Consider the following 16,725-nt stretch of genomic DNA (forward strand, 5'->3'; position numbering starts at 1 on the left):
TCCTGTGACATTCACCCTTGACATATGAAAATACCAATTTGGACAAACTTCTCAAGGGTTGCCTTTTAATAGAGAATCTTGGTAGGAGATGAACCAGACAAAAAATGAGAAATTCTCATTCAGTTGCTAATGTTGATGATTTGGGAAGGAAACTTTGAAGAAAAAAACCCCACAATAATAAACTAACAAAAAGGGGCAAAAGATTTCTACCAAATCATGTGTGCACTGGCAAAATACATGATTTCACAGAATTTCACAGAATGGTCAGAGTTGGAAGGGACCTCTAGACATCATCCAGTCCAAATCCTCTGATAAAGCAGGATCCCCTAGAGCACATTACTCAGGACTGCATCCAGGTGGGTCTTGAATATCTCCAGAGAAGGAGACTTTGCAGCCTCTCCCAGTGCTGTCACCCTCACCATGAAGAAGTTTTTCCTCATGTTTAAATGGAACTTCCTGTGTTCCAGCTGGTGCCCATTACCCCTCATCCACTGGGAACTACTGAAAAGAGTCTGGCTTCACCCTCCTTCCACCCACCCTTTAGATACTTATAGGCATTGCTAAGGTCTCCCCACAGCCTTCTCTTCTCCAGGCTAGAATAATCAACAACTGGTTTTGAGTATGCAGAAGCTATTTTTGCTGAGAATGTTTCTGCCAGTACTTCAGTTGAAAACCATGGCTCCCCTACTGAGAAAGTGAGGTTTATTAATACTGAAATTGATTTTAACATCTGGTTAGCCGACATACTAAGTCCTTGGAAAAATGAAATTAGCATGTAAAACTGTCTCACTTGGTAACTGTAATGAGAAATGACTGATGACGTTACAGTAGATGCATGCAAGGGTTAAAAACCATGTTGAAAATCCTCCAAACAGATAAAACTGAACAATTTTTTTTCTCTTCTGCATTTTATTTTTGAAAAGTTATGTAAATACACTTGGTGATATGAATAATGGGACTAACTCTGCAGTAAGCAATATGGTAGTTTTTAGATTGTAATTATTCTGTCATAGTATTAATCAATATGTGCTCACACTGAAGACATCTTAAGACAGGAAAAAGAATTCTTGGTGTTAGTACTTACTGGATTTGATTAATTTTGCAATAATGTTTATTTCATAACACTTTTAAATAAAAGTATAAATAAAATGTTCATTTGTACTGGGTTATACTCTGGTATGTTTTCAAACTTTACCATTATAAAGGTTCTAATCCTTTTATTGACAGTGGAAGTCTATATTCTGATGCCATGAAGGAGGCAGGGAACTAGAGTTGCTGGCAAAGGGTGACTGTGCCCAGTCCTACTTACCTTGTGCAGCAGGACATACAATTTTTAGTAATCCAATTACCATTATTTGTATTTTTTTCCTATTTTTGTTCTATGTCTCAGATAAGAAGAATTTGGTTGATTGATTGTAGCAGGATGCTCTACCTCCATGGGCCTGCCTCAGTTTTCCTTTGTGATTCAGCTGCTCGTTGTCCATCAGTCTCACACTGACTCGTGTCCGTCTCGCAGCTTCATTGCCCTTAGCCTGGAGTTACAGAGTTCCCACAGAAAGCAAAGGCTGTAGTAAACTCTCAACTGTTAACAATCTCAAAGGTACCAGTAGAAGGCTGGTGTCTGTGCCAGCTGTACCAGAAATGTGCCAGCTGCTCTCCTGCTTGGCTCCAGCTAGGCCAACCAGAAATCAAACCAGAATGGAGAGATTAACAAAAGAATTTCCTTTTACTATTTACAATAAATCTTGTTTTGTGCAAATACATCTTGTCTGCTTTCTTGTTCTGTTCAGGGCACTGATGCCAGCAAAACTGATGTTATTTTCCAATTTAAGGCAAAATAAAGTATCTTTTGAAATTCAGCATGCAAGAGCAAATTAAACCAGCCACTTTAGCTGTGACAATACCTCAATTATCATCCTTCAAAACAATATCCCCAAACCAAAAACTGCCTACTATTGTGATTCTCCAGTTCCAGATAATATAATCTAGCTGAAGTTTTTGAACTAATATATATGATGACTGTAATTGAAACATTGCACAAAAAAGGGAAATTTCTTATTTAGTAGGTAGACTGGAACAGTATTTGTGCTCCAGAATCAAGCCCTAAATTGGAAAAGCAAATTTCCTCAGTTTCTCCCCTATATGTGAAATGATTTGGCTTTAGAGGAATGACACTTTCATGTCCTAAATGTGTTTAAACTTCTTGCCTCGTTCCTACAAACTCGGGCTGGAAGGCAGAGAAAGTTCTTCTCAGGGAATTCCAGAATTTTATGTCCAACTCATTGGAACTATCTTCTTCAGATAGGTATTTTTGAGATTTAAAAACATCTTCCTTTTATGTAGAGTTATATGCTGTGACTCACAGCAGGGTGAACCTGGCAGCAAAGGAATAAGATGCTTCTTTTTCCTCCAGAAATAGCAGAGACCTGCCCAAACAGTTCCAATATGATGTCCTGCCAGAAGAATAACAAGTAGCAGATCTCTGAGTAGATACTCTATTAAAAAAAAAAAAAAAAAAAAAAAAAAAGCAGCTGAATTTTAACATTTTTTTTCTTCCCCTAAATATACATATTTACACATAGGGATTTTTGAAGTATAGAATAAATTCTATAGTTTAATATAAACTTACAAAATTTATACATAGAATTTTACACAGCTTAAAAGAAGAGTCTCCTAAAAAACACCTTTTGAAGAAGTGCTTCTGTAGTCCAAGCAGTGTTGTCTGGAAAACAGACATCAGGTTACATAAGTGACTAAAGAAATGCTGTTATAAGTGTGTCTTGGTCTGAGCCAGTCAAACGGCGACAAACTGGATGGAGAATCTGTTCTCAGATCTTTTACCTGCTTTGGCTCGTTTTCTGTCTGTAAACGCTGGTGATAATCTTCCTCTGTTAATCTGCATTTGGAGATCCAAAGACAAAAATACTATCTAGATGCTATTGGTTGTCAGCTAAGTCCCTCAGCGTATTTTGAAGTAAGTTTAAAAAGAACCACTTGTAACAGTCTTTTTTCATGTGTTTGCCATAAAACAGATACAGGAGCAGATGCAGGAATCTCACAACTGCTTCCGTTTATCAACGCCAGTGTGTAGAGATGACTGCCATCTAGAGGCAGGAAGTTTGAAAAGGTTTCAACTGCCAATATCCACTATGTAGACATCTGTTGATCTCAGTATAGGTAGGATTATAAAATGTCTAGATCAAGTTTGATCTGGGAAAAACAAATACTACTAGAGATATTTCATGCCAGATAAATATTTTTATAATTTTTGTGTGTAGGGATATAAAATTTGTCTCATACTTTGTGAAAAATATATCTTGTTAAATGCATTTTGTGTATTTTTTGAGATTACAGATATGGGGGATTAGGCATTACTTCACAGAATTCAATTTTTCTATACTACACACAGTCTCACTACAAAAAAAACACACAACACAAACAAACAAACAAAAAACCCCAAAACAACACAAGAATAAAATACTAAGGCATATACTAGAAAGTGAGCAGCTACCTGATAAACAATGGTATACCAATGGAAGGGGGTAAAAGCAATTGAGAAACTTGAGAAGAACTGTGGCATTGTCAGAGTTTAGAATAAAGCTGATCATCTCTGAAATACTACAACGTTAACGTCTGTACTTGAAAGGTATTTAAAGTTGAACTGAGGTGTGAAATTGAATTGCGTTAGGTATTTAAAAAATCCTACTTCCACATGCAGTTTTATTCCAAAATAAAATGTGCTGAAATAACTGTAGGTATAGGCAAAACATCTACTATTATTTTCAGCTTTCCTGTTTACTGCCTACTCTGACGACACACTGTTCATACTATCAGAACTGAGGTTTTGGCCACACTCAGAGCTTGGCAGGGATCTCTGTTACACACTGAGTAAAATTCCTGACTGATTACGAGAGGCAGAAAAATATCCTAACCTGGAGCATGCACCTGGGCAAAAAAGGAGAAAATAAAAGTATTATCAGAAGTCAGTTTGAACAGGCAGTCTACTGTGAGGAGGAGGAAGAGACTGGCATTTGAAGATAATGCCTCTTGATTAATTCACAAGGACTATTTATGTTGTAAAAGACATGTTTATTTCCTGTGTTCTGCATCCCCAATCTATGCAAAACTATATAATTTTGGTTACTATAGGACAAATCATTATTGTCTGTGGAAACAAACTTATGTGGCAAAAGCTATACAAAAGTATTGGCTTTTAGTACTATCTTAGTGTTGCTTGTGGAAGAACATTCAGAAGAAAAATGCCGTATTTCTATTTGGATTTCTTCATTAGATTGATACCTGTCTATTTTCATCACTTATATACTGAAATATTGAATTAAACCATCAAATTAAAATTTAAATTCACCATCAAAAATAAATAAAAAATTAGTATAATGAACACAATTTGAATGCTTTCATGAGAACTAAAGGTGCTAGCTGCAGCTAAAAGATGGCAGAACTTTAAACAATTGTACTGTTCACTCAAAATTTTCTTGATGTCTCAGTAAGATGTCAGAAGTTCACTGAATTAAAACTGTGTTATACTATGATTATTTTAATGCCCGGGCATAATTTTTTTTTTTTTTTTCTAAAGACTGCTAGTATTTTTATTTTGAATTCAGTGTGTAATTGCAGAATTATGAGTTTGACTAAAAAACCCCACAACCTAGACACACAAAAAAACACCAAAAAGCCCCCAAAACAGAGTGTGCTGTTTAGCATCCTGCAAACGCATTAGTGTGAGTTGATATGTAAATAGCCTACACAGAAACATCTAGTCATTTTACAACCCAACTCAGCTGAAAAATGCTCACTGTATCAAGTCATACAGCCATCCTTACACCACATGGGCAGCTCTTCCCTGCACAACGTATCTATTGGTGACTCTTCTTTGTTTAATAGTGTTGAGTAAGTCAATACAAAGTGTCACTGGTGATTGAGAAAAAATAGCATGACAAGTGGGAAAAGCAGACTGGCATCCAGGCAGATACTTTGACAGACGCAAACCCCTGAGACAGGCTGGTCTTGCTGACAGTGATGTAAATTCATTGAGACCTTCATGTATCCACAGAAGGTTTCAGACAAAGCTTTTTGTAGACTGCCTTACAGTTGTGCTTATGTTGGCAATAAGCTTGATGTTCTATGTGCTGCCCGGCCAATGCAAAGTATTACTTTGCACGCTCTGCTGAGCAATTCCAAACATTGTTTGCTACAATATTAACTGGGAAGCTGGCAGCTAGGCTTTCCTTGCAGAAATGTCATTTATTCTTAATTGCATCTTGGTAGAAGTAAAGCATTGTTCCTTTCTGTTACAGGAGAACAGAAAAACAGAGAAATTGTTCATGCGTGCTCTCCTATTTGAATTAATAACACTGCTCTCGCTTCTTGACCACATTTCTTTGAATCCTGTTCAGTGTAGTTGTAACTCAGCAAAGCATTGTTCGATCTCTCTAAATCGACAGTATGGCAATGACAGTAAGAATCAAGTCTGTTAGATTCTCTCTTCTGGAAGAAGATTCTATTATTATGGAAAACTTTAGTGAAGTAGTTGGAAGATTTTGTAACATATGTGAAAAAAAATTCAAAGAATTTCACCAACTGCATGGACCACAGACATTCTGAGCAAGGCAGCACTGAAGTAACTCTTAATGTCCATTGAAAGACTTTCTGGAATGACTAAAGAGTATCTCTATTATTATGCAAAGCTAACAAAAACTATTCTTCCAAGCTGCCTATCAGATAATGACTGAATACGTGAACTTAGTTCAGGAAAGCACCTTTAATTCTCACAGAGTTCCCGAGGCTGGAAGGGCCCTGTGGAGATCACCCAATCCAACCCTGCCCTACTCCAAACAAGGCCAACTAGAGAGGTCACCGAGGCCAGGTTTCAAGTATCTCCAAGAACAGATATTCCACAACTTCTCTGGGCAACCAGTTCCAGCAGTCAACCTTGCAGTAAAAGCAAGTTTTTTTCTTATGATTAAATGCAATTTCCTTTATCTCAGTTTGTGCCCCCTGCCTCTTGTCCTGTGACTGTACACCACTGAGAAGAGCCCAGCTGTCTTGTTTACACTCTCCCATCTGCTACTTATTCACACTGATAAGAAGCCTCCTGAGCTGGAGAGCCCAGCACTGGCCACACTATTCCAGATGTAGCCTCACCAGAGCTAAGTAGAGGGCAAGGACCACCTTCCTCACCCTGCTCTGATGCTCTGTCTAATGAAGCCCAGGGGGCTGTGGGCTTTCTTTGGAACAAGGGAACAATGCTTGCCCATGTTAAACTTGTTAAACAGGATTTCCAGGTCCTTTTCTGCCAGCCGGCTTTCCAGCCAGTTGGCCTCCAGCATGTACTGGCACATGGGGTTATCCCGCACAGGTGCAGGACTTTGCATATCCCTTTGGTCAATAACATGACACGCCTGTCAGCCCATTTCTCCAGTCTTCTGAGGTCCCTCTGAATGGCAGCGTGTACACTCCACAGCAGCAGCCACTCATCTGAATTCTGCATCATTTGGAAACCTGCTGAGGCCACACTATGTCCCAATGTCCAGGTCATTAATGAAGAAATAATGACAATTTACCAGCATTGGACCAAATATTGACTCTGGGGTGCATCACCATTCACTCACTGCCAGCAGGATTTTGTGCCGCTGATCCCAACCCTGTGAGTAGGGCAGCTCAGCCAGGTTCCAATGTCCCTGATGGCCCACCCATCTGATCTGTACCTCACTGGTTTGCCTGTGAGGATGTAGGCACAAAAGCCTTGCTAAAGTCAAGATAAACACTATTAGCTGCTCTCCCCCCATTCACTGAGCCAGTCATTTCATTGGAGAAGTCAATCAGATGGTCATGCATAATTTTCTTTTCATAAATCCATGCTCACAACTCCCAGTTACCTTCTTGTCCATAACATGTTTGAATATGGCTTCCAGGAAGACTTGCTCTTTCACTTTCCCAGGGATCAAGGTGAGGCTGACTGGTCTGCAGCTTTACAAATGCTCCTTCTTGCCCATCTAGAATCTAGGAGTGGCATTCACCTCCCCTAGACACTAAAACTTTTCAGAGTTAACAAATGTTGACCTCATAGTGACATTGGGTAGATTCCTCAACACTCAGGAATATCCCATCAGGTCCTGTGCTACAATTAATTTAACCTGATTCCCCTCTGCCAAGGGTATGTCTCCCTTGCTCCAGACTTTCTCACTGGTCCCAGGGTCTTGGGATTTTGAGAGACAAGTTTTATTAGTGTCCCAGGAGTAGCTGAATCTGAAGTAAAATTTTATTTTTCAGAAATTGCTTAAAACTTAGAGAACCATTTGATCAAATAGATGTGCTCTGTGGATAACATTATTTTGGAAGACTTTAAGACTCCATTTAAGGAAGGCTAATTAATGCTTTCTAATGTTTCTGTCTTCATCTTACCTCATTTCCATTCTCTATCTGTGGAAGCACAGCAAGCACTACTCTGATCACTCACTGTCTACTCTAAAGGTGACATCTCGTAAGGAAAAAGACTTTTCTCCTGATCATTTTACTGTAACCTTCTGAATCGCCTACATTTTGCTAATGGCACTTGCATTTAACATTTTCCAGTAAACATTTTTTATTCCTTGTTTAATTGTTGCTTTTGCTAAAAGACTTAAACATTTTTCAGGTTGGTAGCACGAACTTTAAGTTTCATGATGTCTGTAGGGGAAATGTATTGTTGTTGTTCCTCAGAATCTAAAAAGAAGAGGGAATAATACAGATTTAGGGGAAGATTATTTTCCATACAGAGGAAAAGCTCAGCTGATTAATGAAACAGTAAGGGCCAGCAAATGTTCCATGATCCAAGATTTTCCCTGCACTTCAAAAAAAAAAACCACCCATTTTTTGTTTCCAGAAAGTGTTGCCTATGTGTCTTCATGAACATGGATACTGTTGATGCTTGGATGCTTTGCCATTTATCACTTCCCTTCACAGTGTCTGAAAACCGTGCTGACCAGGGCACCCCTATGAATTGCAAAGTCCCACACAGTCTAATTTCTGCAGCATCTTTGAAGAAAATGGAAAGAATTTTGACTACACATTAGTTGCTGATAAATAAGTTATCTTTGAAGCATAGTTTGCACTTGTTTTTACATATTAAGAATGGGAATTTTTAAGTAATAAATTCCCTTTTCCAGAAAGGTGCTAACATATTTTTGAGAATTTATTGCAATAACTGTAAAACTGTTATCCCAAGTACGCCATAAACTCTGGACACATCTGCAATTGTAAAGGGCTCTCTGAGATCATGGTTAGAGTTCCAGGACTGGAATATCCTGGAAGTTCCAGGACCTGTCAAAATCTATTGTGTGGATTGGCGTGAGACCAACATTAGCAGCCCCAGCTGGGAGAAACTGAAGGACTTCTTCACTGTAGGGATGGAATGCTTTGGTCTTTGCTAGTTAACCTGACATCATTGCTCATACAAGCAAGGTGAAGGTAAAATGAGAGTATTTACTGAATCTGAGTGCACCAATACAGTCCCTGAAAATACAAAAAATGGGAGCAAAACTGAAAAAAAAACTCCTACGTGTATTGATCCATTTAGAACACCTAAAGTTTTCTCATTGCCTACAGCTACCTGTAAGAAAATGTCAATGCAGGAGTGTTAACTGCTGCTCACGGAGAAGGTGCTGTTAGGGCACTACTTATATATCAACTCCCGTTCTGCATGTCTACCTATTTTATTTAGCTTTTTTTTCCCCTCACTATCTCTGTTTTTTATTATATGAGAGGGAGTGGCTCTTAAATATTTTTAAATTTTGAGCAGTTTTGCTAAAACAGTCATTGTTTGCTTCTGGCATTTTAATGGCAGCCTGTGTGAACCAAGGCTTTCTCCATGGTTCATTGGTTTTGTTTTTTCCCCCCTATTCTTCTGAAATAAAAGTTATTTGTATTGTTTTGCAAGCTGATTCTGTCCTGTAGCAAGGATGGATGAGTACAAGTTTTAAACAGTTTTGCTTCTTTATTTTTTGCGAAGCAGTCCAGTAGCTCAAATTTCACATGTAGGATTAAAGGCTTCATCTGAAGGAGGGTATGCTAGCCAGTTCTAACATCACATACCTTCTCTATTTGCACATCTTTTCTGTACCCTCCACCTGAGAGATGCAAAGAGAAAGGACAAGAATGTTCAAAGCAGCAATAGCTTCTACATCTCCACTAAACACCTTTGGATGAGATGTACTAGTCAAAACACAGGAAATCTTTGCATGACATTCCTATAGATAGAATCATCACACCAGAGTTTAATTCTCACAATACATAACAAAGGATTGTGAATTTTCTAGTTAAACTTCTCTAAACTTAGGTTCATTAAAAGCAGGATGGCTGAGAGAATGCTGATCTTAAATCTTGCCGTTCTGAAATATGGATTCCATTTAGAAAAGGAGTATGAGTGCACTGATTAGCATTTTGAAAATAGTACTACCTGAAACATGTGCACAAGCTTCTTTAAATAAAATGAGTTTCTGACAATTGCTTGGAATTACTTGAGATGCTGTAAGATATTAACAGACTTAACTACGGAGATTCTGTAAAAACTGACTTGCTCAGGGAAGTACCACAAATTTGCAATCTTTTTCAGCCCAGAGAGCTTAAAAAATACTTCAGTCCCACCTCACTTCAGGTTTGGGGCATGGGATGTCTTAAAAACTAAACTATTGATGTCTGAAACCTTGAATCTGTCAGTGCCAAGATGCACAGATCTTTACTACCTAGACAGGCTGCAGGTAGCGCACAATCTTTAATCGTGATCGCCCACACACATAGTGCTCAAGTCTCATTTTCTGCAGTCAATTTAATTTCAAAAAAGAACTTGAACTTCAGCTCTCAGTAACATCTATTTAATTGCGGTAGATTCCCAGTCAAGTTGTAACAAACTAACAACTTATTCCAGTACATGCCCTTTCCGTTTAAACATAGTTAGGGTGTTTTCAAGGGTTTATTCCCTAGGATAATTAAACTGCCTCTTACTGAACGTAGATACCAAGAGAGCATTTAAAGGGCAAATCTACTTTTTTTTCTTCCATTTCCTGTGGGCCTATTTTAATTTTGCTGGAAGGGCTTTCAGTGCATTTCATGCCGGGGCAATTAATGGGCCCAGCCCTGCCCTCTCACAGGTGGGGTTTCGTACCGAGCACCACGAGCTCTCCGGGCTTGCGGATCCTTTCTCTGGCTGCAGAAGGACACCAGCCAGCGAGGTGGGGGGCGGGCTCGGGCCGCCTTCTCGCCGGGCTCCCCCAGAGGCGCGACGGAGGGACCCGCCCGGCGCCCCGGCCGGGGAGCAGCCGTTAACCGCCCGCCCGCCCGCCCGCGCGCGCGCGCGCGCCGCCCCGCGCCCCTTTTCAAAGCGGGGCCGAGGCCTGACGTTGGCCACGCCCCGGCAACGGCGGCCCGGCCGCTCCTGCGGAAAGCGGGCAGCCCCGGCTCCCTCGGCAGCCCCGGCTCCCCCGGCAGCCGCCCCGGCCCCGCCGCTTCCTCCCACCGCAGAGGAGCCGCCCGCCCAGCAGCTCCGCTGGGGAGCAGCCGAGCCCGCCGCTAGAGCGCCCGCGCGCCAGGGCGCTCCGGCCGGCGCGGCGGCGGCGGCGGGTCCCGCCCCCCGGCTGCGTGAGGCGCGGCGGTGCAGGCTGCGCCATGATGAACAGCGGCGGGATCGGCGTGCCGCTGGGCTTCCCCTTGGGCCCCACGTCTGTCATCCAGGTCACAAACCTCTCCTCGGCTGTGACCAGCGAGCAGATGCGGACTCTCTTCGGCTTCCTGGGAGATATCGAGGAGCTGCGCCTCTATCCCCCGGAGTAAGTGGGGCCTCGGCCGGCCTGCGGAGCGACAGAGGCGCGGGAGGAGGAAGGGGCCTAGCGCGGCCGGCGGGGCGGCGGGGAGGGAAGAGGCAGAAGGCCCGACGTGCCATCTTGAGTGTGGGCACCGGAGCCTCCCGCACGGCAGGGATCACGTGCGCCCGTCGGTGCGAGAGGCGCGGCGGGCCAGGGGAGCTTCGCCCGCACTTAAGATGGCGGCCGGCGCTGGGCGGCCCTGCGGCGCCGCCGCGGCCTCCGGAGCGGCGCGCTCTGTCTCCTCGGAGCCTTGGCGAGAAGCGCGTTCCCCGGCTGCCCCGCAGCGCTGCCCCGCGCGGGTCTCTTCCCCTCTTTTTCCTGGAAACCCCTTCTAGGTCCCACCTTCGCTGGGAGTGAGTGAAGGGGCTTTTGTCGGTGTTGTTGTTTGTGTCGAGATTTGTGGGGCTTTTTTGTTGCTTTTGTCGTTGTTGGGTTTGCGGTTTTCCCTTTTTTTTTTTTTTTTTTTTTTTTTTTTTGGTTGTTGTTCTTGTTCGAAGGTCTCTTGTTTCCCGAAAAAGGCCGGCTCGAACAGGAGGGACGGAACTTGCCCGGCCCTGTGTTCAGGAATACTCCTGCTAAGCCGTGTGCCATAAATTAATGTTAATAACGGACATTACACGTTTCTCTACGTTGTAGCTGTGCTCATTATGTCAGCTGCGTGCTAGGGATGCGCTGAGATGGGAGATACGGATATTAGCAAAATAAAAATACTGTTTCTCTCAAGCCGATGATGATCAACAGAACAGGGGAGGATCAGAAGTATTTTTTTTTTCTCAACACATCTCTTGTGCTAGGAAGTGGATGTCAGAGGTGTCCTTTTAAACCATTTGGGTTTTTTTTCTGCAAATTAAATAGGAGTGGCAGAAAAGGGAGGGAGTTATTCACACCCGGATACAAAGAAGTTCAGACAAAACTTAGATTATTGAAACTAAATAGCAAATAAAATGGTATTTATCTATTTTTATATGTTACTACATTACATCTGTGTAGGTTTAAATGAGAACTATTCAGAAGAATTATGGAGTATTTAATATTTATGTAAAGTATATGTTGTAGACATCTGTTCATGTGAAGATATGCTTAAAGCAGCCTTACCGAGTTTTAAACACTTTAGTAGATTCATGGTGACTTTTACACAGTTCTCTAGGGTTTTACTTTTGATTTGTTCCACACTTGTTTCTTAATATACTGGAGTTCCTTCTGACTTAATATGTATTTTTTTTACAGCTGTTGCTCTTATTTTTCATGTAGTAATCTAACTTAGATTTTGGGGCACATAGACACTTGACATTCATATGCAAATAATGTTTGTGCCTATGTATAAAATTTTGCCAGTGTGTATATTCACATAAAATATCAAAACCTGGTACTGTAGTAGGGTAAGACCTGGAAATGTCAAGATTATAATGCTGTAGACATCAGTTCTAAATTATATAATTTAGTTTTAGAGATAGATTGTAATTAATTATTTTACTCTTGGTTTTATTTACAGCTTTTGTATGCAACTTTTAAAAATACTGATTTCTTTGCCTGATAGTTATGGACATCTGACCTGACTTCAAATTATTACCTTGGAAAAAAAATTAAGTATTTACTCCTATGGCCTTCCTGTGAAACAAAAAAAACCCAACTTGCTATTGACTCTGAAAATACATTTTAATAGTATTATCTTAAATTCAGAAGATAGTGTTTCACTCATAAGTGCACAGGAAGCAAAGATGTCCCAGGCAAAAAGATGGTACAATAAATGTCTGCAATTTAAGAAATTATTTTCTGCTGCTGTTTTTTTCCTGAGGTATTTGATGATTTAAGGCCTGAATTTTGTATAATAAATTATTTCTATTAATTCAATTGACAGAGAAATTTACTTTTTACATTATAGTCAACATCAGACAAAATATAATGTAATCTCAGTCTTAACTTTAAGAACAATTCTGTAAGAGATACAAACTTCTGATGCATTCTGTAGCATTAATTTTGTTACCTTCATGGAACAGTGGAAACGCACTTTTCTGTCCACTTTCTAGGTGAAAAACATAACTCATTAAGTAGTGAACTATAGATCTCATGGATACTGCCTACTGAACAACAAATACTAATGTGATCTTTTAAATGTGTTTCATGCTGAGGAATAAGAGGAAGATGACATAGTAGCTTTCAGTCATCTGAGAGTATTTGTGTTACCTAAGTTAACTTTGTATAGAAATACGTAGTTAAAAAGTAAACTCAGCAATTCTTGTTTCAGTAATATAAGGTGTAACATTAAAAGACTCTGTCCAAACTGTAAAAATAGATTAATCAATGAGATGAAATAAAGTTCTGTAGCTTGCATGCAAAATATTTTCACTTAGTCAAGCATGAGTTTGCAGAGCTTCTAAGGGATGTGAACTTCCAGTTCTGCTGATAATGCACAACAGTAAACAATATATATACAGATTATTTCATCAAAATATTTATTATATTAATGTGTCTAAAACTTCCAAGCTTCTATTTAAATACTGAAGTCTAATTTGTTCCATGCAAGAGCTGTGGGAATACCTGCATGGAATATGAGGGACTACAGGAGAGGCTGGGTTAAACTAGAACTTCTTCTGGTAGTTCCAGAAAGCTGTATGCCCTTTCAGTTGAGGAAGGTTTGGGATGAAACAATTTATGCAACATACTTTCCTTTAGTTACTGCTTTCCTAGGGGAGATTATATTTTCAAATAGAAATTGCTGATGTTCCAGCAATATCCTTCTGCATTCTCCCTTTGAAGATTTCACTTATACTTCCTTCATATGAGGAAAAAACCCTGCTTTTATATAGGTTAAAAACCTTGACAAGGGAATACAGTTTTTTAAAGCAAACTTACTTGGTTTTGATCAAGATTACAATGTTTGTGTTGCTTTCTAATATTTCTGCTGGTATACTTTAAAACGGAAAAGCAATTTTCAAATTTTATTCCTTCTAGCCAAATAGAGAATTCCTGCCGCCTCTTTGAGTATGCCAGATTAAGGGAAGTGATAGAAAGGAGTTCTGTTACATTAGTGAAATTTAGCTACACGAGACCTAACAATTGAAAGAACTCTCAATAACTGCTTTTGTCATAATAAAAATTAACAAAATGGCTTTCATGAAGACAAAAGAATGTCAGTTATGGGCTGATATTTGAAGGTTGCACTGAAAAATGACTGGGCTTGCTGTTTGACTTTCCTAAATAAGGATTATTTGGAAAAAGAGAAGATAAACTATAAATTATTTACTTGACAAATGTGTCAAGTTAATATGCTACTTACACTAGCAATTTGGAATGTACTGGTCAATGTTTTAGCAACAATGTTGTTTGGCAAGATTCTAAAATTAGCCTTATTTGTGATTTTTGACTTATGCAAGTTTCCATTAAAAAGGAGGAGGTGCTATGCTGTGCTTTTTTTCAATGACATAGTAAGCAGGCAAATTAGCAAATTTCTATACTTGTGCATTTTGGCTAACTTTTCCAGGAAGTCTAAACCCTATTTTTTTTTATTAAGGATTAATAGTTAAAAATAATCGCATGCAGTTTTATCTGACTAATTGTTGTTTTTTTTTTCCTTTTTATCTTTCAGCAACGCACCTCTTGCTTTTTCCTCCAAAGTATGTTATATTAAGTTTCGTGAAGCATCAAGTGTTGGTGTGGCCCAGCATCTAACTAACACGGTTTTTATTGACAGAGCTTTGATAGTTGTGCCCTGCGCAGAAGGTTGGTATTTTAGACATTCTTCTGTAATGTTGGTGTTTGTCATGTCTGCTAATTGTCTTAAGCTTTCTGTGTCAGGAGGTGGTGCTCTGTTGTTGTTTTACTTTATTGTGTTTTTTATTAAAAAAAAAAAGTCTTGAAAAAATGTACAAATTAAAAGAAGAAACCGAGCTAGATAGATTTAATTGACATTCATCCTTAGAAAAAAAGGCAGTTGATTTAAGTTAGGATAATTCAATTTTACATAGTTATTAACATATTCTGAGGGAAAAGAAGGTAAAATAATTCCCTTCAATATAATTTTCATTGTCAAACTTACTCTTACACAGAGTTCTCACTGAAGTCAATGAAGCGCTGAAAAGATTAAGCAATTTCCAGGCACCAGTATATTGCATTATGAATCTTAATGTATTACCTTTGGTGTGATGTTTTATTTTTTTGCGGGGGTTTTTTTTTTTTAGATACTAGTTCTTTTTCCATTTAAAAAAATTTAATCCCAGATTTGTCTTGTAGACATGGGATATATGCATTTGGCCATTTTAGATTAATCTGCTGTAAAATACTTAGCGTTCATGGTGGTAATTACTGTTTCAGTATAAATGTTTACCTGCCAGTTTAATTTAAAAAATTCAATTTTCCCTTCTTACTTTGTAAAATACTACCTTATGTGCTATAAAACGTCATGTATACTATGTATACTATCAGTTGGTTTTGGTTTTAGATTTGTCTTTCAAAATTGCAGTAATCTGTACAAAGTGCTTCTGCTGTAAAATATTTTTAAAACTCATAATAAAATGCTTGGTGAATACTAAATTTACAAGTGTTCCTTTAACTACCTTTGAGGCCACACTCTTGCAGGTGTGTTGAATGCAGGGTAGTTCATATTTTTAGTATAATATTGCAGATCTGAATGCAGTTACCTGAAGTATGGCCCTATGGTAGGCGTATTTCTGGAGTTAGGCACAGCCCCATTGACTTCATTGGGATCATTGTGGATTTGAGCATCTGCTCGTTTGGTTCAGGACTTCTTTGCCTCTTTGGAGTGCACACATTCCAGCTGGTGGAGTGAATCTAACTTCACTTTGAACATGGTAACTGTTTTGTCACGAACGACAGTGTTTAGAATGGTTAAACCATAAATTGCAACAAGTTCAGAAATATCTCCTATTAACATAACTTTTCTAAATGCAAGAGGCAGGTTTTTGTTCAAGATAGTGTTGACTTCTTGGGAGTTTTTTAATAGTCGTCCTAGAGTACCATTTTTTTGCATGTTTGCCGCATCGTGACCTGGGTAGTATGAGATTAGTGCTGCTGTAGTTATGGTCTGGGATGTTCCTAGCAAACTCAAAGTCTCCAAAATTTCATAGACTTTAAGTACTTTCACAAAAGCCTGTATTGACCTACAATATACTGCCTATTCTTGTAGCCTTCTCAACAGTGGCATATACCACATATATTTACCTTTGAGAAATCTGGATTTTTAGTTGCTTTTATGCCTTGTTTTGGTGGCTTTTTGGTTTTATTTCTTGAATTTTTTCTTAAACCACAAAGAGTTGATTGCTATATACTTTTGAAGCTCTGTAGAGACTGTAAGGTCCAGTCTCCTTATTGTCGAAGAATTGCCCCTACATAGTTGACTACAAATTATTCAGGTTCTTAGTTTTCTGTTTCATTAAAAATACCTTAAAACTAGTTCTGTACTGCCAGAGAGGAAAGATTGTTGCCTGATGAATTAACAACATTTTCTGGTGCTTTTTTTATTATGAGATCAGTGCCTGCTGTGGTATGGCAACTGGCAGGTAAAGCTATGTTTTCCTCTGTCTCTTGATGGTAGACAATGAATGGAAGGACAAATCTTGTTCCAACCCTATTTGTGGCTGACTCATTAGGCATTTCTGAGAAGATACTACAGAAGAATTTTCACTGTTTAATTCAGAACCCCACAGAAACTTAGCATAATTAGGTGAAAAAATGATTGGGTTGTGAGGTCAAAATTTCAATGTCAGAATGATGTTTCCGTGTAAGTCTCTGACAGAATCACTAGTTTTAATTTATAGATATGTTAATTTATATAGGTTTAACTTTCTGAAGCGATTTTTTTTGTGTGGAATTAATGTGGCTTTGGAGATCTTGGTGCAAGATTTTTGATTCA

At 39.3% G+C, this 16,725-nt stretch overlaps 1 protein-coding gene across 4 annotated transcripts in view; it reads left to right on the forward strand.

Annotated features, from left to right (window-relative positions):
• Positions 1-10,486: 10,486 nt before the first annotated feature.
• The window catches only part of SREK1 (splicing regulatory glutamic acid and lysine rich protein 1), a 30,647-nt gene continuing 24,408 nt past the window's right edge, over positions 10,487-16,725 (forward strand). For 3 of the 4 annotated variants that reach the window (XM_051641993.1, XM_051641994.1, XM_051641995.1), the window contains exons 1-2: positions 11,095-11,209; positions 14,443-14,576. Coding sequence is in view for 1 of the 4 variants with exons in the window: in XM_051641992.1 (XP_051497952.1) it covers positions 10,660-10,820; positions 14,443-14,576 (295 nt within the window). In the remaining 3 variants the exon portion in view is untranslated. Of the gene's footprint in view, positions 10,821-11,094; positions 11,210-14,442; positions 14,577-16,725 lie in introns of those variants that run through there. The other variant, XM_051641992.1, reaches the window with a different exon arrangement.

This window comes from Apus apus, chromosome Z (assembly GCF_020740795.1).
Source record: "Apus apus isolate bApuApu2 chromosome Z, bApuApu2.pri.cur, whole genome shotgun sequence".
In the NCBI taxonomy this organism is placed as follows: Eukaryota; Metazoa; Chordata; class Aves; order Apodiformes; family Apodidae; genus Apus; species Apus apus.